This window comes from Lynx canadensis, chromosome D2 (assembly GCF_007474595.2).
Source record: "Lynx canadensis isolate LIC74 chromosome D2, mLynCan4.pri.v2, whole genome shotgun sequence".
Classification (NCBI taxonomy): domain Eukaryota; kingdom Metazoa; phylum Chordata; class Mammalia; order Carnivora; family Felidae; genus Lynx; species Lynx canadensis.
Window position 1 is genome coordinate 9,361,445 of NC_044313.2, and position 24,975 is coordinate 9,386,419.

The 24,975-nt window shown below is 53.2% G+C and overlaps 1 protein-coding gene across 1 annotated transcript in view; it reads right to left on the reverse strand.

The window, feature by feature from the left end:
- Positions 1-299: 299 nt before the first annotated feature.
- The window catches only part of HTRA1 (HtrA serine peptidase 1), a 51,710-nt gene continuing 27,034 nt past the window's right edge, over positions 300-24,975 (reverse strand). The window contains exons 2-9 of the mRNA XM_030334987.1: positions 24,404-24,503; positions 23,835-24,039; positions 7,894-8,088; positions 6,665-6,697; positions 5,171-5,285; positions 3,978-4,035; positions 2,401-2,496; positions 300-1,022 (exon numbers count right to left, since the gene is read on the reverse strand). Of these exons, the coding sequence (XP_030190847.1) occupies positions 854-1,022; positions 2,401-2,496; positions 3,978-4,035; positions 5,171-5,285; positions 6,665-6,697; positions 7,894-8,088; positions 23,835-24,039; positions 24,404-24,503 (971 nt within the window). The 3' untranslated portion in view covers positions 300-853. The remainder of the gene's footprint in view (positions 1,023-2,400; positions 2,497-3,977; positions 4,036-5,170; positions 5,286-6,664; positions 6,698-7,893; positions 8,089-23,834; positions 24,040-24,403; positions 24,504-24,975) is intronic.

Here is a 24,975-nt window from a genome sequence, read left to right on the forward strand (position 1 = left end):
AGAAAATCTTTTGTTGACTGACTGCATGATGCATGAGGTCAACAAACTCTCGTCAATTTGGAAAGCTCCAGATCCAAGTACGACTGTCCTCAAACCCTATTTTATGAAGCCAGAGTGGCCAAGCACAGTTGTTAGTAATGCTGGTAAACCCCACGTGATGATTTGGAAATAACCGGTAAGCCTGCAAGCTCAACCCTGTGCGGACAATGTGGTTTAATGAGGACCTGTTGACCTTACGATCATTTCCAAGAGACAGCCACCAGCTGTTCACAGGGAATGGGAAAGAAGCAAGCCACAAGGCAGAGTATGAAGAAGTACTTTAATAGCTCAAACTCAAAGTCATTGTGCCCCCAGTTCTGAAGAGATTCCTAAAAGAGGCAACTTCGGCCGTTTGGGAAGCCAACGGTCACCGGCCTGTGGTCTCTGGCGTCCATCTCCTCCGGGTGCTGACCGCGAGGAAAGCAAAAACGTGCCCAGAACCATTCTGGCTCCCGTGGGGCCTTCCTCCACCTATGCGTTATATCAACTGCCTTAGTTGGACTAAGATGATGACTCAGTTAAAGGGAGAGACAAATGTTGACTGTCTAAGCAGGAACAGTCCAAGCCGGCAAGGAAAAGCACACTGCATACATAGGAATACAGAAGGGCGAGCTTCTGCCTACGGATCTATGACATTACATTTGTTTTGCCTGCAAACTATCAAGAAGGATTCTGTTGGCCAGGGTGCTTCTGCTGAACAAGGAACATGGTGGTCCGAAGTCTTGAGTGTCCTGTGCCACCAGCCCAGAGTCATCACGCACCGTCCACTGGAGAGTCTTTGAGGGGAAACATGAAATCCAGCTCATGCCTCTACCTACGGGTCGATTTCTTCAGGAATCACCGTAATCATAATGTCTTCGTTGCCCCTGCGGACAACCATGTTCAGGGTGCTTTCCTTTTTAATGACGTCACTGACGTCATTAGCGGAGACCACCGACTGTCCATTGATGCTGATTATGACGTCATTTTCCTTGAGCCCACCCCTGCAACACAAGGGGAAACACAACTGTAATGCTTCCATTCCCCCCGGGTCTAACTGCCATGAGAGGGACTCGACTGTGCGCTGACAGAGGCACAGTTTAGAACCCAGAAGCCCCGAGCGCATCGGGTGGGGTGATGGCGAACTCACACGGCAGTAGCTTCAACTACCAACGGATTGCGTCATTTCCTTTTGAGGGTTTTAGGCCAAATCATCAGTCCTGTCCATTGCAGAAATGCTCCCCAGCACTTGTTATGATCGGATGACAGACTGACCCCAGAGGAGGTCAAGGATATGCCGCTACCCCGTGTATCGTCTACCATGTGTCGTGCCCGTGGCCAGCTTGCTTGTAATGGGCATCACAACTCGGAGGACGGTCCCCTGAGGAGCAGGTGGACTGGTTCCGCCTTCTTTTGTGTTACTGTTGCTGTAACTCTAGCTCTTACAAATAAGCAAGAGTCAAATAAGTGTGAAATAAGCTATTACGGTCCTTTAGTGGTCTAGCACAGCGTCAGCAAACTTTTTCTGTAAAGGGCCAGATAGGAAATATTTTGGACCTTGCAGGCCACGTGGCATCCGGCACAACTCAACTCGACTGCCGTGGCCGTAAAGCCACTGTAGGCAGTGTGTAACTACCGAGCTTGGCTGTGTTCCAGTAAACTTCACTTACGGACACTGAAATGTCAATTTCGTACAATTTTTATGTATCAGAAGAAAATACTCTTGCTTAAAAATTTTTTCAGCCGTTTAAAAATGCAGTATCTATCCTTAAGGCCCACGGGTCATATTAAAGCGGAGCAGTTGGCGGGCCAGATCCGGGCCCCAGGGAACAGCCTGCAGGCCCCACCCCATCTAGCTCTTCTCCCTGCATATTATGTCCGAAGAAGTAAGAAGTGCTGACTGCCTGCTGAGCTACTTCTTTTCATGTTACTTGGATGTTACCTGGGTTATTGTTCTGGAGGTGTGGACAGGTATGGCCTGGTCGGTAACAGACGGAATCAGAGAAGGCAGGCTTCTATGCCAGGCTTCTGTCTGGCGGCCCAGGACGGGACCACTGCCCAAGATCTCAGGGCCACTGCTCCTTCAACCCTCTTTCCCCAGCCAGGCCTGCCCCAGAGACTCATGAGAGTCAGATGTCGCTCCTTCCACCTGAATCACCTCTCATGAAGTGAGGACTTCTGAGGACAGGAAGCACCCTTTTGCTGATGAGTGCTGAGCTGAACCAGGCCCGAAGGGCCCGGCTGGCGGGACCAAGGGTGTCCAACCCTTTCATCAGGGACCCTCACCACCACCTGAGCCGATATGAAAAGAACACAGCCTCCCCCGACCGCCCCCAGGAACCGCAGGGATAATCCGGCAAAGAGAAAATAGTCCTAACTCACGCTTCCGCTGGAGTGTCAGGAATGACTTCAATGATATACGCTCCCGAAAGCACATCCGGGAAGTCTCGGTGACGGTCTTTTAGCTCTTTGGCTTTGCTGCTCGGGAGGAAAACACCTGCGTTAACATCAAGTAACAAGGGGCCTCTGTTGGCTGAGACTCAGCTCTCACCCAGCTTCTCCTCCTGATCCCTGAATCTGAAATAAAATAGCCCCAGGAGGTCTGATTCTGCTTCGCTTACATGTCTATTAGAGTCAAAGATCTACTGGCTGACACGAAGTACGGTGCTTTATAATTATTATTATTCTTAATTTTACTAATGATTTAATAGTAACTATTGTAACGTAAGGAGTGAATATGGTGCAGCGGTTGCCCAGGTTTGGAGCCCCAGCTCTGCCACTTTCTGTGTGATCCTGGGCAGCTGCTTAACCTCTCTGTGCCTTAGTTTCCTCACCTACAAAACAGGAATAATGACAATACTCTATGATGTAGGGGTCGTTTTGAGGATTAGGTGAGATGGTCTGGACACAGCACCTGGCCTGGTGCAGAGCAAATGTGCAGTAAATACAGTGGCTGGTGTCACTGTGGCTGGCGACCCGTGCCACCACCCGTGGATCCGAGCCTGGGCACACGTTCAATCACTCGGTCCTCACCACCCACCAAAATGCCTGCACTGTTATCCTGGTCCCGGAGAGGAGGAAACTGAGGCACAGAGGTCAAGTCATTCCCCAGGTCATTAGCCAGGAAGTCGCACAGCTGGGACAAGAACTCAGGAAGCCAAATGCTAGGGTGTATATTCCTTCCCCATACCTGCGTCGCCCACAGTTCCAAGACAAGTAACTGATTCACATTTGAGTCATAGCAAATCAGTCCATACATTGTGGAGTGCTAAAAACGACACCACCATTCATAATATGCATCTAAAGGATAGTAATATGGTCACAATTAATAGTAAATTAATTACGATAATTCATATGTTAATGCCGACATGAATACGTTCTGCTCTTTGCTACCTGTACCTGCAAGAGTTTCCACTGTGCCCTTAGTTACCAGGACTCGTGTGGTTATACCAGACTTTTTCATCAAGGGTAAAACACCAGTACGTTATAAGCCTGGCAGCCGCAGGCCACAGCTTCCACCGGCTCCGGCAAACAAGCCTGACCCAGCATTCCGGCAGCCACAGCCCACACACGGTCACACTCCCAAAAGGCAGGGTGCTCTGGGCTGAGGGAGGCGCTGGGGCACTCCTGGAATGTGGGTTTCAACGGAACAAGTGGTAAAAGGAAGGCATGAGGGAGAGTGACCAACACGCCCCACTGTCCAGGCCTGCCTTCAAAGAGGAGGGCAGAATCTTCTAGAAGGAAGGACCTGTTCCCTCCAAACACAAACAAAACCCCCAAAATGAAGCATAAAACCAGAGGCCCAGGGGAATGGCCCCTCCTCTTTCCTGATGTTTCTCAATTATAACCAGAAACCGAGATGCTTAAGGCAGCATGAGGTTTCCCTTTCAGGGCGCCAGTGAGAGCCTTCCTAAGTTTAGGTTTAAGTTTAAGATACACACACAGACCCGCTTACCCACCTGGATGTGAGTGACATCATTCGGATGCCAATATACTTCTTCTTGGTAACGGCTTTGCCTGGTGGGACAACAAAAGGACAACAGGTCAGCCCAGTTGGCAGCTGTACTGGGGACACCAGGAGCTGTGAGGTTCAATCCCTGCAGTGTATAAAGTCAGGGCCACGGGGGGGAATGCTGACGATGTGGTTCAAATCCTTCTCAGACCCCTACCTGCCATGGCACCTGGGGAAAGTCCTGTCATTTTTGTTAATGGCAAAAACCGAGGAGTGATACTTGCTTCCTCTTTGCCTTATCCTGACCTCCAATGAGGGTTCTAGCCCTCCGATAAATCCAGAATCTGAGCCCTTCGTCCCACCCTGGCGTGGATGACCAGGAGAGTCTCTCACCTGGTCCTACAACTTCTGCCCAGCCCCTCCAGTGGAGTCTCCATGCAGCCATGACAATGACTTTTCAAAGACGTCCACCAGATCATGACAGTCCCTGTTCTCAATACAACCCAAGGCCTTCACCATGGCCACCACGGCACAGAGGTCAAGTCTCCGTGACCCTGGCTAACTGCTTTCTGCATCCATCTGTGTGACCCTGAACCTCACTGCACTCCAGCCACGTGACCCACTCGCTGTGTGTGCTGTGCCCACAACGGAGGCCTTGGATCCACTGTTCCTTGGTCTGGAATGTCGCCCTCCCGGCACTCCCCCAGCTCACCACCCTGCTTCATTTTCAGGGAAGCATCATTGGTATCTGAAACCTTGCATGTTTGTCTAGTATCACCCTCCCTCCTCCTCCAGTCAGAGTGTAAACATCACACATGCCGGGGACCTTGTGGAGCCGTGGAACCCCCAGCCTAACCCCAAGCAGATACGGGTCAACAAACATGTGTGGAATGAACGATCTCCCTGAATCTCAGTTTTCTTATCACTGAAATGGGACTAATACTTCCCTCCTGAGAGGGCAAAAGAACTTAATGAAATAAAACGATGCATAGAAATCACCTAGGGTCATGACTGGTACATATTAAACCAAACCACATGAAACATTCACGGCCAAAAAGGGTCAAACTTCTGTGACCCAATGCCAGGGGCCTAACAACGTGTATCCCATTTTCCTTCTCGATCCGAAAAGGCTTAGCTGACGTTCAGGGGTGCAGCCGGGCCTGCCTGAACCACCCGCGGCCACGCGGGGCCATGCTTTACCTTTGGCCTGTCGGTCATGGGACTCGGTTAGGAACTTTTTAATCTTATCTGATGGGATTGCAAAGGAGATTCCGGCTGTCACCTTCAGAGTGTTAATCCCAATGACTTCGCCATCCTGAAAAGCAAGATGGAAACAGCCTGTTGAGCCCACGAAGGTTTACCAGAAGACACGCACCAAAAGCGAACAGATCGTCTGTAATGAAGGAAGTCTTTGAGCTGTGGATGGGTGGGGAGGGGGAACCGGGTGGAGGGGGTCCCGGGGCCGCAGGGGGAGAGGCATCACTTGGGCAGTACGAGCCAACACACATCAGGCTCTGTCCTCAGGGAGCACCGTACCACAAAAACAGCCTCAAGAGGCTGGTTTCGAGGTGCTCCTTGCTCCTTTCCCAGGGAATATTTCCGAAACCTCAGAGTCCTTTAGGTGGCTGTCCACAGCCTCCAGCTTCCTCCATGTTCCATGGTCTAAAGATTCCTCTGCTGACACCCAGGGGGACGACCTTAGTGACTAGGGGTTACCGGGAAAACACAGTGCTATCTCCGGGCTGTCTCAGCAGCCACAGATGTTACAGGGGCTGCAGGGTAAGGCCCCGCCTCGCTTCCTCTGCTTGTCACAGACCGGCTTCAGATCACGGAGGAAGCCAGTCTACGGGCTGTGCTCTCGTTCAAGACAGATTCCTAGTTTGGCGAACGCTACTTGTGGAATGACAAGACCCCTTCACCGTTATTCTGCACACCCTTGTTGAATGGTTTGTTTAGCTCAGGCTGATAAGGGACAAGTGCCAAGCGACTACAAATTCTCTCCTTGTACAGTTCCTGCAACACTGAGAATTCGGTCCCCGACACCGAGAACCTTCCAGCAGGCGCTGCCACCCAGGGCTTCTCTAAAGACGGCCTCGATTTCCCATGGAGGGAAATGAGAACAGGGCTGGGTGACCCCTGAGCTGCGTGGGCCCCACTCTGACAGATTCTAAAGCTTCCCTTTTCATGCTTATGTATTTAAGTATAGCCTTATGTGACATCTCTGTGAGCGGGGGCAACTCCTCGTTTCAGCCAGGTCTTAAGGGAGGGCTCCTGGCCAAGACAAAGACTGTGGACGAGCCAAGCCAGCTCCTGTGGCGGCCTGGGGACCTCATTTGAAGGCCGTGCCTTTTTGTAACAGGCCAGAGCTGCTGACACCTTCAAAAGAAAGGCCTCCCCCTTTGGCTGCTCCTGGGTTGGACCCAAATTCCACTGAATTTACTTGTAACTTTGAAACCCAAGCATGTCTGCTGGCATAACACTTCCAACCCCGACTCCCACACGCCTTACTCTTTCCAGAAAAGATAAGAAGGGTAATTTCTAAGGATGCGGTACAGACTCACAGATTTCACTGTAAAAGAATCAGATAATGTGCTGTGGCAAGTTCATGTCTGAAAAGAAAGCAAAAAACAGCAAAACAAAAAACAAAAAAACATGTACACAGATTTAAAAAAAAAAAAAAAAAAAAGGCCTTACCAGGTTTACTAATGGTCCTCCCGAGTTTCCATACTGAAATTAAGCAAAAATTAAAAGGTTATGAGTTCATGTCTTTACACGGCCCTGTGCATTTCCCTGCCTGGCAGGTTCTCTCCTTGGATTTGTTCCTGTCAACCTAATAGGCTGCTGGAAAAAGGGGCCTTAAACATTTTCAGAAAGTTTTAGATGTGCCATAAATGGAAAAAAAAAATTTTTTTTTTTGGTTCCAAAGCCCAGAGGCCACCTATGACGCCCCTCAAACACCCAACACCCACTTCCTTCTCCTGGCAACACACTGGCTACCAACCGGTATTTCAAACCTGCCCCCACCCCCCCCCACCCCCGCTATGCGATCCCCACTTCACCGCTGTGGCTGGAAATCCACATGGTTTGTTCTTTTTCCACTACTTCATGCGGATCACAAGAAAGTTTGGGAATGAAGCCTTTTAGAGCAGCAAATGCACAAAACACACTGTTTCTTATTTATTAGACAGATGTAGGGGGAAACACATTGCTCTTTAGAAAGGCCGATCCATGGGGCACCTGGGTGTCTCAGGCAGTTGAGCGACCGACTTCGGCTCGGGTCATGATCTCACGGCCTGTGAGTTCGAGCCCTGCGTCGGGCTCTGTGCTGACAGCTCGGAGCCTGGAGCCTGCTTCGGGTTCTGTGTCTCCCTCTTGCTCTCCGCCCCTCCCCCACTCATGCTCTGTCTCAGAAATAAACATTAAAAAAAAAAAAAAGAAAGAAAGGCCAATCCTATAAGGAGACAGCCGAAGGGGAAAAAATGTGGTTTTATAAAAGGTTCCATTGAGGAGATGGTGTGGAGCAAGGCCTGGCCTCCTTAGACATGGAACAGTATGGGCCTAACACTCAGACCGCGCCTGAGCGCGAGGCAGAGCGAGCACCTCCGGGGGTGACAGCACCGGCACCAGGGTGAACGTCCGTCCTGCACAGAGCCTCAACATCGGGTCCGCTGAGCGGCCTGGGGGCAGAGGAGCCACGGCCCCTCCGGTGGGATGGGGAGCCCCCTTGAGCTGCAGACCTTGGCGTATCCAAAGTCCCCTTCACAGGAGTCCCTGGAGATGGCTGAGGCCGAGGACCAGCCCTAGGCCTCAGCCGCTCTAGGGGTTCAGAGGTAACGCCTTGGCCGGCACCTCGAGGATCCTGGCTCCACCCCAGGTTCCTAAGCCCAGCTTTCCAAACACCTGCCCGACCCCACGGGACTCACGTTGATGATGGCGTCGGTCTGGATGTAGTCCATGTCCGAGTTCCGGAGCCCCAGCTCTTTGCCACCGCGCTGGGTGGTGCTGACGATCCCAGTGGTGACCGTGTTCTGAAGGGAGAACGGGCTTCCGATGGCGACCACGAACTCCCCCGGCCGCAGCTCGGAGGAGCGGCCCAGCAGCAGGACAGGCAGCTTGCCCTGGAACCACAAGGTTGGCGTTGCTGCGTTTGGTTAGCAGAATGGACGACGCGCAGGCGTCGGGGAGTGTCGGGCGGTGACGGGCCTCGTGCAGGAGTGAGGGCAGGCCCGGGGCCTCCCGTCCCCTCCCGCCCACCGCCATCAGCACGTCGCAAGCTGCCGAGGGACAAGTGAGCGTTGGAGCCGCTGACCAAGGAGAACACGGAAGGTCATGAGAGGCCATCGCGGGGTCGCGCCCCATCTTGACTATTAGCACAGACCTGCTGTGAGACCCTGAGACCAGGGGATAGGAGACAAAGTCTGGACTTGGGGCAAGGCTGCCGAAGAAAGGGAAGACGCACAGAAGGATCCTGAGCCTACACAGCCTTGGGGTGGATGGGGTGGAAGGAAAGGGCGGAGCCACCCCCGCTCATCACAGGTGCTTCTGTCCGAGTCCTGGAGAATCGGGAGCACTGAGGCTAGAGCCGCACGGGTTCGGCTGGGTGCATCTCTGTGCTAAGTGCAGAGCAATTCTGGAGAGGCGCAGGGAGCGGGAGGGGGCGGTGAGGCATCCAGCTTCCCCCACCCCTCCACCAGCCCCAAAGCCCCAGAAGTAGCCTCTCTCCTCGCCCGAAAAGAGCGCCCCATCGACCACCTCTGCTCCGCACGGCCCTGGTGAACTGACCGACCCCGCGAGCCTGATCCCCAGGGCCCTGTGAGGCTCCGGCAGAGGCAGAAGCTCCAAATAACTCTTCACACTGAAACAGGGCAAAATGAGGCCAGCTGGAGTAGCCAGGCCTAGAGCTGGGCTTCCATCGGGACGGCCTGAGGCTCTCCCCCTCCCTTCCTTCCTGAGCCAAGCAAACCTTCCTCTCGCCTTTGTTCCCTGAGTCAAGAGCAGGGTAGCGGCTGCCCAAACAACGGGAACCAGGCCCAGGAAGCCGAGACCCCGCCCAGGCCTCATGCACGTCCAGCCCCCTCACATCCACCTCAACAAAGAAAGAAAGAGATGAGGGGGGCCCCCCGAGAGGATGGGGTGGGCGAAAACCAGGGTTATTTTAGCATCTGCTCTGACACGGAGAGAGCAGACACCAGCGGATGAGGTGAGGTGCCCATTTAACAGATGGACAAATTGAGGCCCCAAAAGACTGGGTGACTCGAGACAGAGCAGAGATTCACACATCGGACTGTGCCCCCAAACCCAGATTCCCTCATCCTCTGACACGGCGCTAAGCCATAAAGACCCCTTCCCGCCCCCAATAAGGAAGACGCTGGCTCAGAAAGTTCACGGAGGAAGAAGGAATATTGGAGAAGGGATCTAAGACCTCACGCTGACTTCGAGAAATGGCAATGAGAAGGAACGCCCCTCAGAGCACAGACAGTGAGAAGCGCAGTAGAGGCCTGTCAAGGGCACAGATTAGATCCTGATTAGATCCTGGTGCGAGTTCATAACCCCTGGTCTCCAGTGTTGTCGTCTGGAAAATGGGAATAACGCGGCACAGCTCTCTCACAGGTGAGTTGTGAGAATTAGGCAACAAGACCCGAACAACACCGTGAATACCGCCTGGCTCATGTTAAGTACCTAATGTGACTGGGACGTGTCAGCATCATCTAAGTGTTAGTTATCGTTACTAGCACTGGGATCTGTGCAGACCCAATGGGGGAACCTGGCCAACTAAACTCCCACAAGCTCGTCTGCCGTCGCCCAGCCGGGAAGAGGCAGGTGGCACAGGTCTACACTACCAGTGACCCTTGGGGTCGCCCGAGGCCGGAGCGCACGGTGCTGTTCTGGAAGGGGCAGGCCCGCGGCCCCGCACCCCCAAGCTCCTCGGCGTCCAGAGGCACACCAGCGGCTCAGTTCGGCCTGTTTACTCTGGGCCCGTGCCAGCCACCCCTGCCAGGAATGACTTCATCCAGCAGTCACAGCGGGTGGGCGAGCAGGGCCAGTGACGTATACTCAGCCACTCTGGGGGAGGCCTGCTGGGGACACTACCCCTCCTTCGGGGCTGGGCCAGGGGACACGGCGGCAAAGGATCCTGGGGCTGGCTGTGTCTGGCTGCCCAAGATAACAGTTGCTTTTCACCAACTCCAAGGCAAGAGATCAAGTTCAAACAGAGAGGTGGGCCCAGCCCACATCAGCTCAGACACAAACTGGGAACCGCATCAGAAAGTTCCGTGGGGCAGGGCTTGCCGTGGGGCTCTCAATCAGCCTTGGCACACCCTTGATTCCTGCATTCCACCTGCACCCCGTCGAAAGGGAACCAGGCCCAGGCTCCCAGTTCTCGGGGTTCAGGAGGCAGAGGGGCTCTGAAGATGACACCCCTTGAGCTCTGCTTTCCCAAGTCTGAGCTCGAGGCAGAGGACGAGGCAGGGAGACAAACACTTTGGGGTCAGCAGAAGCTGTAAGGACAGAGGAGACCACCCCCCCCGCCCCCCGCCCCCATGAGGGGAGGAGAATTCCAGGGGCCTGGGTGTGCTCAGCCGTGATCACCGGGGAGGGCCGGGCCTGGGGGACTTCAGCACGGTGAAGTCCTCACACTCAAGGGACCACACGGGCTTGGACAAGTGGACACCAGTGGTACTAGCCCAAGTCTCCCCAGGAACCAATCCTCCCTGGAACACAACCGGGGGAAAGAACCCTGGATCCCAAGAGGCCAAACCTGCACCAATGGTACCAATGGGCAATGCCAACCCTCACCTTGTGTAAGCTGTTACTCACTCGTCTCCTGGATCACGAAGGACAATCGTAGACAAAAATAAGCAAGCGGACATATCCCAAGGGGGTGGGGTTTTTAACACGAAGCCTCTACTGACATGGAAGGGAATGAACCTTCCACCTCCCGGCTGACAAAGCACTTTCACGGCCACCTTGAGAATTAGGGCCTGCGTCCCCTCCATTTCACAGATGTGGAAACTGAGGCCCAGAGACGCAGTGACTCGTCACAGCTCATGAGCAGCCTGGCTAAAGAAGAGAACAGGCTTCCCAACTCTCAGACCTGCGCTCCTAGTACGTGTTACCCTGAAGTCTAAGTGGAGGCAGAGATCTTTGCAAAGGGGTGACGTGGGGCAGGAATGTGGGTCAGGCCAGGCTTACAGCTCTCCATGAAGTCAAAATGCCTTCGCAGGGCCATCTGGCCCCTGCTCCCCGCAGGGGCTGCTGGCCCCACAAGCATCAGGCTCTCTGGCTGTTCCGGAGACAAGTAGGCTCATCTGATCAGTCTTTACCTCGGGTCTGTCTGCTCAACGCAGCTATACCTCTGTGCTGGCCAAATTCCTACTCAGTAATTGAGCATTTTATCCCATGGCTGTCTAGACACACGGACCACAGGGGGCCTCGGGGGGGATGAAACGCAGATATGGCTGGAAGCACCAAGACACGAATTGGCCTTGACCGCTCAGCCTGCTCCTGGTTTAACTCCGCAGTGCTGCCGGAAGGCTGGCTCCCGAGACACCCACATCAAAGCTGCCTCGAGGCTCCTGAGCAGACGCTCCGCCTGAGTCTCCTTCTGAAGCGGCCCCAGCTTCACAGGGCCTGTCGGAGAAGCCAGCCCCTCTCCTGACAGCCCCTTCCCACAGCTCACCATCCCGGGCACACAGCACGCCTGCGATGTTAAGACACAGGCATCTCTCCTCCACTGGGTACGAAGCAAGGGTGCGAGCAGCAACTATTCCCACGTCGGATCCATTAGCCACCGGGTGGATGAAAACCTAAGTCGGGTGTGCACACCGCAGCAGTGTGTGTGGGGGGGGGGGGGGGCGGTGCGGGGGGTTGAGCTCGTAAGTGGCCGCAGCGAGACTCCAAGGCTCCGTATCAGAGCTGAGAAGGAGCCCTCAGGCTGTACCCAGAGAGCCTGAGTCTCATGTTTGGCCCAAGTCCTTCAAGGACCGGGGATATTTCATAGCGTGCCCGGTATGCTCCCAGTTCTCAAGGTCACATTCATGCTCATGGGGCGGGGCGGGGGAGCTATCTGGATGTGACTCAAGACCACTAAACAGCATCCTCACAACAGCATCACCGAGAGTGACTTTAAGAAAACACGAGGGGCGCCTGGGTGGCTCAGTCGGTTAAGCGTCCGACTTTGGCTCAGGTCATGATCTCACAGTCCATGGGTTCGAGCCCCGCGTCGGGCTCTGTGCTGACAGCTCAGAGCCTGGAGCCTGTTTCAGATTCTGTGTCTCCCTCTCTCTCTGACCCTCCCCTGTTTATGCTCTGTCTCTGTCTCAAAAATAAACGTTAAAAAAAAAAATTAAAAAAAAAAAAAAGAAAACACGAATCCCCCTAGCTCCTGAGTTTTCAGCCCACTGCCACCCAGGCGGAGGGAGAAACAGCCCAGGTGAGGTTGTCAGAAGTCCTGGGTGTGGACTCCAGACTCACCAGGTCTGTATTAAATTACTAAACACTAGCCATTGGCAGGATACTGACTGTGAGGTAGGCTTAATGCTAGAACTTGGGGGAGGTGAGCGTAGAGCGTGATTAAAGAAGGCTCTCCCATTCATTTAATTACAACAAACAAACAACCAGCAGGCCTGGCAGCACTCCCGCGAAACACCACCACCATGAAAGAGAACTTTCTCAACAAGCATTCACCGAGCGTCTCCTAAGCGCCCAGCACAGTGAACACAGAAGATCAATGAAATCCATCCGTGCCCACCCCTCTAGCTGTATTGCCTGATGGGTTAGAGAGTCACACGGCAGTAAAAAAGCACATGGTCCAAATCTCCATTGCCAAGGTCAGTTCGGTCTAGAATGTTCCATAAAGGCTAAATATAGATCAACACGAAAAACGATTTGTGTGTTTCAATTAGGGTATTTTCAGCTGCAAGTATCAGAAAACCCTACTCAAAATGGAGTAAATGTCCAGCTGTTCAAGGGCAAGATGGTGGCAGGGCTGATCACCTCAAAGACTCATGGACATCCTTCCTTCTGTCTGATCAACTTAAGCCACCTGCCTTCCAAGTGTTATGTAAAGACAAGACTATGCCCAGTGGATGTAAAAGGATCTTTTCTCTTCTGTGTGTCTCTTCAGAAGAGCAAAGAATCCAGAGGCCCAGCACATTCTTCTTCCTGGGTCATCGGCCAGCAATTAGTCATAAGATTACCCTCAACCATGCTTTGACAAGGGGAACATGGCCCCCATGACTGCCTTAGCTTCTCCAGAATTTGTCTGCCTTAGGAATGGGGTGGATCATGGTTGGACAGACCAGGGCTGTAGCAGCAAGGAGAAGGAGGGCTGTGGGGTGGGAGCCATCAGCAACCCCCAAGGCTTAGGGGAAAATGGTTCACTGTAGAGCAGCGATCCTAGGCGCTCCTGGGTGGCTCAGTCAGTTAAGTGTCCAACTCGGCTGAGGTCATGATCACACAGTCCATGAGTTCAAGCCCTGAATCGGGCTCTGTGCTGCCAACTCAGAGCCTGGAGGCTGTTTCAGATTCTGTGTCTCCTTCTCCACCTCTCCCCCACTCACGCTCTCTCTGTCACTCTCTCAAAAATAAATATTAAAGTTTAGAGAAGCCATCCTAATACCTAACAATGTTTGGGAAGGGCTCTACTAAGTATATGCTCCTTCATGCGGTTTTTTGGTGGGGTTGGGATGGGAGCAAAAGGAGAAATCTGCCTCAAAAACAAATAATGGTCACGAAATGTCTGTGTTCGTGCAAGACACAAATGGTCCAAGCAGAGCCTGGCCTAACCCACCCCTTGTATGCATGCCCTACGTGCGTCGTGCTCTGTCATCTGCTTGACGTTTACAACCAGACACTCTGGGGAGCCTGAGTGGCTCAGTCTGCTGAGTGTCCAACTTCAGCTCAGGTCATGATCTCATGGTTCATGAGTTAGAATCCCACGTCGGGCTCTGTGCTGACAGCTCAGAGCCTGGAGCCTGCTTGGGATCCAGTGTCTCCCTCTCTCTCTGCCCCTCCCCTGCTCGCGCTGTTTCCATCTCTCTCTCTCTCTCTCTCTCTCTCTCTCTCTCTCTCTCTCTCAAAAGTAAATAAACATTTTAAAAAAAGTTTACAACCAGACGCTCAGTGGGACAGACCATCGTGCCCATGACAACGACGTTCCCACAGCTAGGAGATGGAGGTCCCAGGTCCAGAATCCTCCCTCTGCCTCCAACCCAAGTGACCTTCTCTCCGGCCTACCCTGCCCACTGCCCAAATGCTCATGGTGCAGGACCTTCCCACAGGGGCGAGTGAGGGCAGCAGAGATGGTACATGACAGGGCACCTGGGGAGTCGAAGGGCAATCAGCACAGAAAGCAGCCAGAGGAGGCCAAGTTCACGAGTCCTCGGGGCGAGGGCCTGGGCCATGCTGTGTCTCCAGTGCCGGGAAGCTGAACTATCCTCAGACAAGCCTGGGCCGGGGCCTGGCGGCAGGGCTGTGTGGCCCCACCTGCTTCGAGGACTCTGCGTGGGGCCTGGACTCCTGCTGAACGTGAATCACAACCACCGGAAGCCCCGAGGAAGGAAGGCTGGGTCTGTGCTGGGTAACGTCCTGGGTGATGGCTTCCTTTGGGCTTATTCTCCAGCAGCAGCCAAGGGTTGTGCACAAGTGGAGACTCAGACACAGTCACGCCACACGCACACGCACATACATGCACACGCACATACGTGCCCCCTCGGCCGCCGCGTATCCCAGGAGCACAATGTCCCAGGCAGCGGGACAGCCGGGTTTGGACCCGGTTCTGTATTAACTCACTCTGCGACCTTGGGCCACCTGATTGACTTCTCTGAGTCCCGGATTTGGCCACTTCTAAAATAAGGTTGTTGGAGGCTGGTGATGTCCAAGGTCATTCCAGCTCTGACAATTAGGGTTCTTTCCAAAAGACCTGGCTGATTTCCAAAAAACCTATTAGCAGACAACCGTTAAAACTGATGAGATCAAAACAGGCACCGCCGTCCTTAATAAATCTCTTTTCCTACAAGTCCCGGACGGGGGCAGATGGTCCTTGCAAGCGCCTGCCTCAAGAGGAGAGGGGACTCCTGGAATTCTCCAGATGCTGGCTCAGCCTGTAGTCATCTAGAGAGGACCTAAAGGCAATGGCCTGTCAGTCTTTCAGCGTCTGGCCACACTGGGTTCTGCCCACGAGCCCTTGAATGCTCTCAAACCACTGCACTCCTGCCCTGAAGCTGACAGAGAAGGCCAATGAAACAAACCATAAAACTGAACGGAAAAAAATGTTTTTAACCTAATGAGGCAAGTGAACTACTTCTTTCTCTTCCTTGGAAAGTATAAAGTGCTCCTGTTACAAAAATATTTTCGTTGCCGAGTCGGCGGGAGCCGCTGCCTCTCCGCCGCCCGGCACACTCGTTGTCAAGGGGCTGGAGCCCCAGGCTGGTCCTGCGTGTGTCGGCCGCAGTGTGCCTCAAAGGCTAATGTTGCAGCGGCTGGCTGGGACTCAACTGAGTGATTCCATGTGCTTTCTGGAAACAGTTATGCTAACCTTTCATTTTCTTTTAAAAAAAAAAAATATGCAATGGAGAAAATAGCACGTCCCCCATACCCAGCGAGAAGCAGAGCCACTAACTTGCCTGCTTACCATGGAAAAGCAAACTAGGTCGCAGAGGCATTGGAGGGGGGGTGCTGTCAGCATCTAAGACTGTTCCACGGATGGGAGTAGGGGAGGGTTCAGGTGGGGGAGACGGGAGAAGTGGGGGAGGCAGAGGGAGAAAGAGACAGGAAGAGAGCACGGTCAAGCCTGAACAGAAAGAGAAGGAGCAGGCCAGCAACCCCCTCGTCCCTGTCTGTGAACCCCACCAGAATATTTAGTCTCCGTCAGGCTATAAACACTGGCATCTCGAAAATTCCCTTACTCCTGTTGTTTAAGCCACAAAATGTCAACAGTTCTACATGGGAGCCCAGTGGCCAGTGACTGTACTTATTCCGTGGCATCTAGAGGAGGCAAAACATCGCCTCCGTCAAGCGTAACCCTGGTCTTCATACACCAGCCCCTGGATGCCTCCACATTTATCAAACACTGACTTCAGCTTCACTGATAATAGTGATTGGCGGCTAAGCATCTATTATAAAAATCAATGAATAGGCAACTGAAAAACGAAAGAAATGAAAGAAAACCAGGTCTTTAAAGGCCCATCCCCAAAAACTGATCTCAAAAGATCCTTCCCTAGGGGCACCGGGGTGGCTCAGTCAGTTGAACGTCCGACTTCAGCTCAGGTCACGATCTCACGGTCTGTGAGTTCGAGCCCCACGTCGGGCTCTGTGCTGACAGCTCGGAGCGTGGAGCCTGCTTCGGATGCTGTGTCTCCCTCTCCCTCTGCCCCTCCCCTGCTCATGCTCTGTCTCTGTCTCCAAAATAAATAAAAACATTAAAAAAAAATTCTTTTAAAAAAAGATCCTTCCCCAAGAGAAGTGCAGTGGTCCCTCTCTGGTGGATTCAGTGCTTAGCACGCCACAGGCACCCGATGTCTGTTGAACTGAACTGGCTCCTTACTCCCCGTGACCACTTAGAGTTTGTGCCGTCCTGTACGCAGAGAATCCCAAGGAAATACCTTTCCTTTCAATGTTTAAAATGTTTTTTAATATGTAACCTCCTCTACGTAAAAATAATCTGACACGGTCAGTGACATGGGATATATTATACTAAGCTAATTAACATATATCCGTGGCATAAAATGGAGTCACAGAGAATATTCTAACCACAAAGCCAATGGTTTCGATGAGCTGCCTGGTAACCAAAGCAAAGAGGGAAATACCATGAGTCACATGCTGTCATCACCAGATTCTGGAGCCTTCATTAGCAAAAGTGACCTGTTAATTAGCACATGTACTAAAATAATCAGTCCTCAATTCACCAGAATGCCTTATTTCTCCCTTGCCACGGAAGGTGGTCATGATGGTGGTGGGAAAGCAGTTTTGGGAAACGGCATCTACACTGTCGTGGAATGAGGCAACCAGTTCATTACGAAGCCTCAGCACTTTCAGACTCTCAGGAGATTGACTACATGAGAGAGCGGAGCTTTCCAGAGTATGACCAGGAATTCCCAAGAACAAGGCCCATAAGAAATGTAGACAATATGCGGAAAAAGCAGCTAGCCAGAAATGTCGGCTGAGTTCTGAAGGGCTCCAATAAACTCACTGAGAAATAAGTTTGCACGTGGTCCGAGGTCCAGAGGCTCTAGGCTTGGCCCGGATCTTCCCCCGGGTTGGCCCTATCTGCCCTTCCTGTCATGTCACCTCCAAATGTAAGCTTCCTTGTCTGCAATAGGTACAGAGGTCTCCCAGCCCCCAGTGCCTTCTACTTCTTCTGTTTGTTCCTTTTCTGCACCTGTCACCGACTTTTATGCCACCTGTCCTGTTTCCCACCCTCGACTGCCTTCTCACGGCTCTTGCCCATGTGCTGGTACATCCTCAGCACCTAACACACCGTCTGGCCAAGACAGACGCTCGGTAAAGACGTACAGAATCCGTGAGTGAATAAAGAGTAACTGAGGACAGTGAACAAACCAGACTGTAAAGATCTTTAGGATTTAACACTGGACACTCATTTTCAAAACATCTTGGAATTCACGGAAACGCTGCACTGAGAATACAGAGAAATGGGCAAAAACAAGGCTTCTCTCTGCCTAATCCAGCAAAACCGAAGCTGCGGAAGCAGCAGCAAAAAAGAGCACAATTCACACATGCACACGTGCACACACTCGCGCGCGCACGCACACACACACACGCACACACACACACACGCCCCAAGAGAAAGGGCAGATGAAATCAGCCTCTCTGGCCTCTGGTCACCTAGAGCCGCACCTCAATGGGTCTTAGGAGCACACTCAGCCCCCAGCACACTCAGCTCCTTAGGACAAGGTGTTAATCGCCTCACACTGGGGCTGGCAAGCCTTTTCTGTGAAAGGCCAAAAAGGAAATACTTTCAGCTTCACAGGCCCTGTGGTCTCCATCCTCACTACTCGACTCTGCTGGGGCGGGGCAAAAGCAGCCACAGACTATAAATAAAGGAATGGGCATGGCTGCTGTTGCAATAAAACTTTATTTACAAAAACAGGTGGAGGGCTGGATTTGGCCCGCAGGCCGCAGCTGGCCAAGCCTGGACTCGAACGCATCGTGACACATTCACTACACTGTCAAACGGGAGCAGCGGATGTCCCCCACGCAGTGAAGGGGACAGGAGACACTCCCGATGGGGCACCTACAAATTCAGGGAACTGAAAACCTGGGAACTGCTTTGTCACAACCATAAATAATAGTCTTAATCCAATTCCCTGAGGAGAGAGCGCCAAAGTGAAAAAAGGCATTACCATATTAAGAGAAAAAATAGCCAAAGAATTTCCTTAACAATCAGCTAAGTTCTTGAACCGGGGCCAGAGAACACACAAGGGCTCCGGTTTTGATAGTTTGGGGAACTGAAACATTTTCACATTCCAAGAGGAGCTGCAGTCAGAACATAAGGGGCCGCGTCCCCAGCAGCCTCTGCACAAAGGCCGCACGGAGGAATGAAGGCCGGCTTCCACCTCGCTGCCCGGGTTTCCATTACCTCATGAGATATTGATTCCCACCCCCTGAAACTGGTAAAAATCAATACGGTAATAGAAGCCTTCGGGCGCCAACAGGGTCTGTGGCCTGGGGAGTTCCGGGAGAGAAAGAGCGAGACCACAGAACGACCAGCACGGAGGGAGTGGGGGAAAGAATCCAAAAGGGAAAAACACAGAAGCAAAATAAGAGGGTAGCCATGGTGGTGCGATCCACAGCCCAGGCTCCCAGTCGCTTTACGAGGGCGAGGGACAGGCTCCAAAAGATGGGAGGCCATGCCAGTCCAGGCCCCGCGTTATCTGATTCACTCTCTGACGGCTCGCACGGCTTAGTCAGCGCCTTCTGACGATCAGGCTGCCTGAGGAGAGCTAGCTGGTGGGCGGGCATGAGTCACGCCTGGCACCACACCACCTCCGGCCTCGCCACGGTCCCGGGGCCCCCTTGGGCCCTCCTCGGGGTGGATTCACCGCCACGCACCGGGCCAAATCTTGAGACATGGGCCTGGAGAAGACACCCTGCCGAGCGGCCACTGGGACCCGTGCGGGGAAGGCCCGGGGCCCTCGACCCCGAGGGACCCCTGTCCCGAGCTGCACAGGATCAGAGCTGGCAGCTCTTCCTGCCCCAGCGGCCGGCTCAGCAGCAAAACGACCCTCTGAAAACCAAGCAGCCACCCCCCCTGCCCAGAAGTCCTCCTCTTGGGCCACTTCAAACGAGTCCGGCCTGTGGGCGGCAACCGGCCCCAACGTGGCCGGGGACGGACGCGGGCCTGGGGGCAAGGGAAGAAAAACACCTCCCAAGCCTCAACCTGGCCGCTCCCACGTATTTCCCGGGTTGTTGGCGTCAGGGGAAAGCGCCCACAGGAAACCTAACTGCCTCAGCAGCGCGTTGAGTTACCAAAGACCACAGAGCTGCGGGAGCCCAGGCAAAGCCGGGTGTCCGTCCAAAGCAGACGGGCCTCGGGATCCGATGAGCACTGGCTGAGGAGGGTGGGGGGAGCGTGGGCCATCTGGGCCATCACACCCTCATCTGACAGTGGGACGCAGGCCACCACGGGAGCCCTGTGCCTCCCTGCTCTGGCATTCCTCGGAGCAGAGGGCACTTAGATTCGTACCGGGACACGGGTGTCCAGCACCTACGACCTGACATGTGAGTGTGACAGGCGTGTCCCTCACGCTCCCACCAGCGAGGAAAAACTTCAATCAACAAATAAGGCAACGGTAGATTATGCTAAGGAGAGGAGCAGCGGGGGGGGGGGGGGGGTATGAACAGTGACGCGTGACTGTCCTCAGAGTGACAAGTTGGGGGTTGAGATGTGGGCATCCCCTCGGATCGTGGGTCGGGGAAGGGGCTGTCTCGGGCAGAATTTGGCAGGAGCCCCGAAGAGATGGGAAGGCCAGCTCTGGAGGAGGTGCAGGGAGATACCCCGGGGTGCGGGGGGAGGCACGGCCAAGACCCCCCCACACACACCGGGTAGAAACAGCACTGGTGTGAAAGAGGCTAAGTAGAGTGGGTGGCGGGCGGGCCGAGGGGGGAGATGAGGTTGGGGGAGGCGCGCCCCATCTGGCCAGGTCTCCGAGGCCCCGGGAGAGGAGCTAAGCTCTCTTCGGAAGAGCACTGGGAAATGCATCAAGGGGACACAGCACACGGTCCGAAAGTCAGAACCAGCGAGGGAGGCGTGTGCTTTTTCGCCTGGTGTTTCCTCGTCAACACGGCTGGAAAACCGCTGTAACGAAAGGAGATTTCCCCTCAATGCATCCCCAGGGTTTCTGCCCTGGAGTCTGGCCTAGAGAAACCACGTCGCTCTTTTTCTACCTCTGCCTCTCTACCCACCCCCTCTCCTTCTCGGCCTCTCTCTCCACCCCACTCTCTCTCTCTTTCGGAACCGCTCAGAGAGGAGACTGCACGGACAAAATGCTGCCTGGGGATGAAATGTTTAAATGTTCTGCAAACACGGCCAGTGTCATGTTAAACACACTTGGAAACAGTTTGTATCCGAAGCTGAGCTAGTCTGCCCTCAAAGCTGCTTTCTATTAAAATGTTTGCATGCACCCGCTGTCCCAACTTCCTGCAGCTGGAGCTGCCTCCCCAGGCCACTGCTGGCCCCAGGAAAGAGGAGGTGCAAAACCTAGGACAGAAGCACAGAATGGGCCTGGAAGGGTGGGTGACCCTCCTCCCCCAGCTTGGGGGGTGGGGGACAGGGGGACAGACCGGGCCACGCGGCTGCTGGCGAGCCTTCTTCCGAAAGTTCTCCCGTCTCCAAACTCAGCAGGGAAAGTGAGCGCACATGTGTCTTCTCAGCCGTGAGAAGCAAAAACAGAGCTCCTTGGTCGCCAGCCCAGACATGTCGCTGGCAATCTCAAGCCAAAGGGGGTTCACTGGAGACGCGAGGGGAGCTCCAAGAATGGAAGGAAAAGTAGACAGACTGGGCTCAGAGAGGGCTGGAACTCAGACAGTGCCTGGGGGTCTCAGCAGCAGGGGCTCCACCCGTGTGGGCCCTGCAGTTTTTGTGAGGGCGACAGACAGGTGCACCCCTGAGGGGAGGGCCTGCTTGATCTAACGGGGCCACGGGGGGTGGGGTACCGTGACAGACGGTCCCACCAAGACTGCCCAACGGGGGAGAAGCAGACCCCAAAGAAGATGCTAGCTGCTGTTCCCAGGAGACGGCGGCCAGATAGATGACAAGGGGCATGACAACAGATGTCCATGGTAATTTCTATTCCTTAAAAGTGTTGAGAATTCCACACTCAGGAAGGACAAAGAGCTGTTTAAAGTCATGGAGAGCCTCCAAAAGAAATCACGATTGGGGGGGGGGGACTCCGAGTAAGAAATGGCCCCGGGTTATGAGCCACCAAGTTAGCTACCCAGCCCACATACTTGGCGGGCCATCACATCAATTTCATTGGGTTATTAGGAAACAGCCCCGGGGGCAGCTGGGCCACAGTCCCCCGAGGCACCATTTGGAAGGATGTTCGATCCTCAGGCCCAGTTTTTGCAGGTTCTGTTCCTCCTTGCTCTGAGTTTTCGCACTGGCTTTCTTCTCTTCTGCTATTCCTGAGAGTGACTCCGTGCAAACTCACATCCCATCCACAGCCTGCAGGTTATTAAATCGTGCGCTGGGGCGGATTTGGGTTTGCCCAGAGGAGAGGCTCCTTCCAAATTGAGCCTCCTTCCAAGCCAGTCTCTGACCCCTCCTAAAGAATCAATCATCAAACTACGGGAACAAAAGGGAAAGAGCTGAAGAGATGGTTTTACTCTCCCCGCTTCCCACTACTATCAGCAAAAAATAAAAAAAGCAGTTTAGTAAGTGGAAGCGAGTCTCTTGTGTGGGTGTCTGCAATTTAATATCCATTCATTTCCGATTCCTTTTTAAAGAGCCACATTTGGCTCAGCTTTTAAATTTTAAGCACCTTTCTCTTGAGCTGGAAACACATGGCAAACTGTGCTGCCGGGCGAAGGGCCGGACCCCCGGCGGGGGGGGGGGGGGGGGGGGGGGGGGTGCGTTGCAAGGGCTGGGTCGGAAACACCGCAAAGCTGGTCTGTTGAGATGTTTCACGTCCTGCCTGGACATGTCAGGGATGACACAAGGATACAGTCTCCACCTTGGCTCAAAATCTGAAAAGAATATCCCCCTGGCCAGAGGCACATTATGTGCCCACGCATTCCAAACACAAAATTACTCAGCGGCGGCAGCTCACTTAGCATCCGGGCCAGCACCCTGCCTGCAGAGAGCCCCGACTGCTGGCTGCCTTCCAGGAGCTTGGGGGGGAGCTGAAAAGTCTTGCCTGTGGCCACAGGATGTGCTATTCTGGCCAGCCTCCTTCCGATGAGACTACCACATCCTGGACACCTTTCGAGCAGCACGTTCCTAAATAGGGAAGTGCCAGCCTTCCCGTGGGCTATCTGAAGCCCAGCCATCCGATCTCCCCCAAAAGGCTGGGTTCCATTCTTTCGGTAAAGGCCACGGCCTTGGGCAGTTGAGGGTCAGGAGCCTGGCTTGGCTTGGAAGGTTAGTTTCACGGCAGCACAGCTGTGTGACTTCCGGCAGGTTATTTCCTATTTCTTCCACTATAAAATGGGGACGATACAGCTATCTTGTTGATTAGGTGGAAGTTATGCATGAAGGCAGAGGCTGGGTCAGCACTGGAGCTCATTGAGTAGAAGTTATTATGATTATATTGTGACCAATAAACACATCTTCAAAGAGAGATGTTGCTAGAAATTCCACAGCTACCTAACAGAAATAATATCCAATCGAGACTTTGCTAAAGGCCACCAGGCACGGAGCCGGATAAACAGCACAGACAACAAACAGCCTGTGTCAAACTCCACTGGTCTGCCTTCAGAGCCCACAAGCAGGCAAAGGTAGGTAAAGAGGTGGGAAAAAAGACCCCTCCTGGCTCTCAGTCTAGGACCTTTTCCTGGGCCAACAGGATTCCAGCCTCCCCAGAGTCTCCCTTCCCTATGAAGTCTGCAAGATCACAAGGGCACGAAGCAACCAGAAAATGCAATCTCACTGCACACACCACAGAGCAAACCAAGCCTCCCCAATCAACACACCATCAAGCGGGAATTGGTGATGGCCCCTAAGACCTGGATTTGATTTCAGGTAGGAAGACTTGCCAAACAAATCAACAGAGCAAAAACGACGGCAAGGAGAATACTTAAACAGAGAGCAAACCGCTTTCAAACACAGCATTTCCCAGACTGAGCTCACTGTGTCTCAGTTTTGCCAAAAAAAAAAAAAAAAAAAAAAGTCCTAAGCTCAGATGATTATCATTTGGAGTATACACCCTTTTGTGGGAGACTCCTGTGCCCGTGAGCATATTAAAAGTTCTGAGAAGTTCTGTAAGGAAGAAATCCATCAGCGGTGCTTTAATTCAAGGTTTCCAAAACTTTTTTTAAGAATGGAGCATTGTTCTAAAACACTTCTAGTAACCCTGAAAAAAACCAATCTGGGAGACCTGGTTTGTTTTCAAATCTGCTGAAATGCACAAATGAAAACAAATCTGTAACAATAGTTGCCTGGAGGTCAGGAATGCAAGGGAGCCTCAAGGTTCACTGCTTACCTACTAATGTCTTTATAAACCTGTTGCTTTCTTTTATAAAAACGTCAGCTTCTATTTTTAAAACTCTGATCTTATAGTCTGCTTATTAAAGGAGCTTCCGTGAGCCCCCTTTTCTCACCCAGCCCAGGCCATACTCGCAGCATCTCTTAAATGCTCCCAGGTTTGCGACCTGGGAACTGAGTTCTGCAGATGGGGAGTGCACGTACCTCGTGGTCAATTTTGATAAGCGCAATGTCTGCCTTTTCATCCACATCCTTGATTTTGGCTTCGTAGGTGGCACCATTTTTCAGCTCAACCTTGACCCGATGCTTGTTGGTCACCACATGGGCGTTTGTCACGATCAGTCCATCTTCGGACACGATAAAGCCAGACCCACTGGCCACTGGCACCTCCCTCTTAGAAAAAGGAAGCCTAGAACCCAGAGGAGAACCCGGTTAAGCCTGAAACACCTTACAATCAACGGTCTATTTAACATTCAAAACAATGGAAGGCTACTGACTTTTGCGAGCTCCAAAAAACTCCACTTACAAAATATTCTTAGGGGCTCTCTTCAGCACTAGAGGTTCTTAACTCCTCTAGGAGGGTCAAGAATGTAGCCTTAAAGAGTCAAAAGGGAAAGCCCACTAAGGGAGAAACATTATCTTCCCGTAGGAATATAGTCAATGGCACTTGGACAAATCCAAGTGCCTCAGAGATAGCTCTGATGCTTTGCTAACGGCAGTGCATCTCGGTGGGAGCATCAGAGGTCGTGGGAAAACAAGAAGGCCCTCTTTACTTGCGGAACAACTCGATGTGAACCACAGCAGGAGCGATCTTCTCCACCACATCGGCGATGAAGTTGTATTTATGGCGCAAGCTGTTGGGGTCTTCCTGCCCTGGGAACAAAGCAAAGACAGGGCACTTCAAGACCTTGTTGCTCTGTGCTGTGGGTTCCTGGGGAAGGCATGGGTGAGAAGGAGCCAAAATATATGCCCGGGGCCTTTGGAAACCTGGACAAGCGAGGACAAGACCCCAGACCTGAGCTCCTTTGCAAAGACCCTTGCGGCTCTCAAGGAAACGTCCACTTAGGTAAGAAGCAACACCCATCACAGAGCACCTCTTTGTTCTGCTTCTTTCCTTCCAACAGCTTCGCTACAAAAATGCTGAGCCAGAGGCACCAGCCGATACCTGGACCTCCTAGCGGCCCCCCTGCAAAGGCCGTGGCACGCAGGGTCACCGTCCCGGCGCCACCCTCCGCCACAGCCCTGCCAGCCCTTCCCAGCACATCGCCACCACCGAGGGGAGGGCTGAGGTTGCTTTGGAGGAGATGCCCATTAGACATTATAGACTGAAAACACTATCATGAAA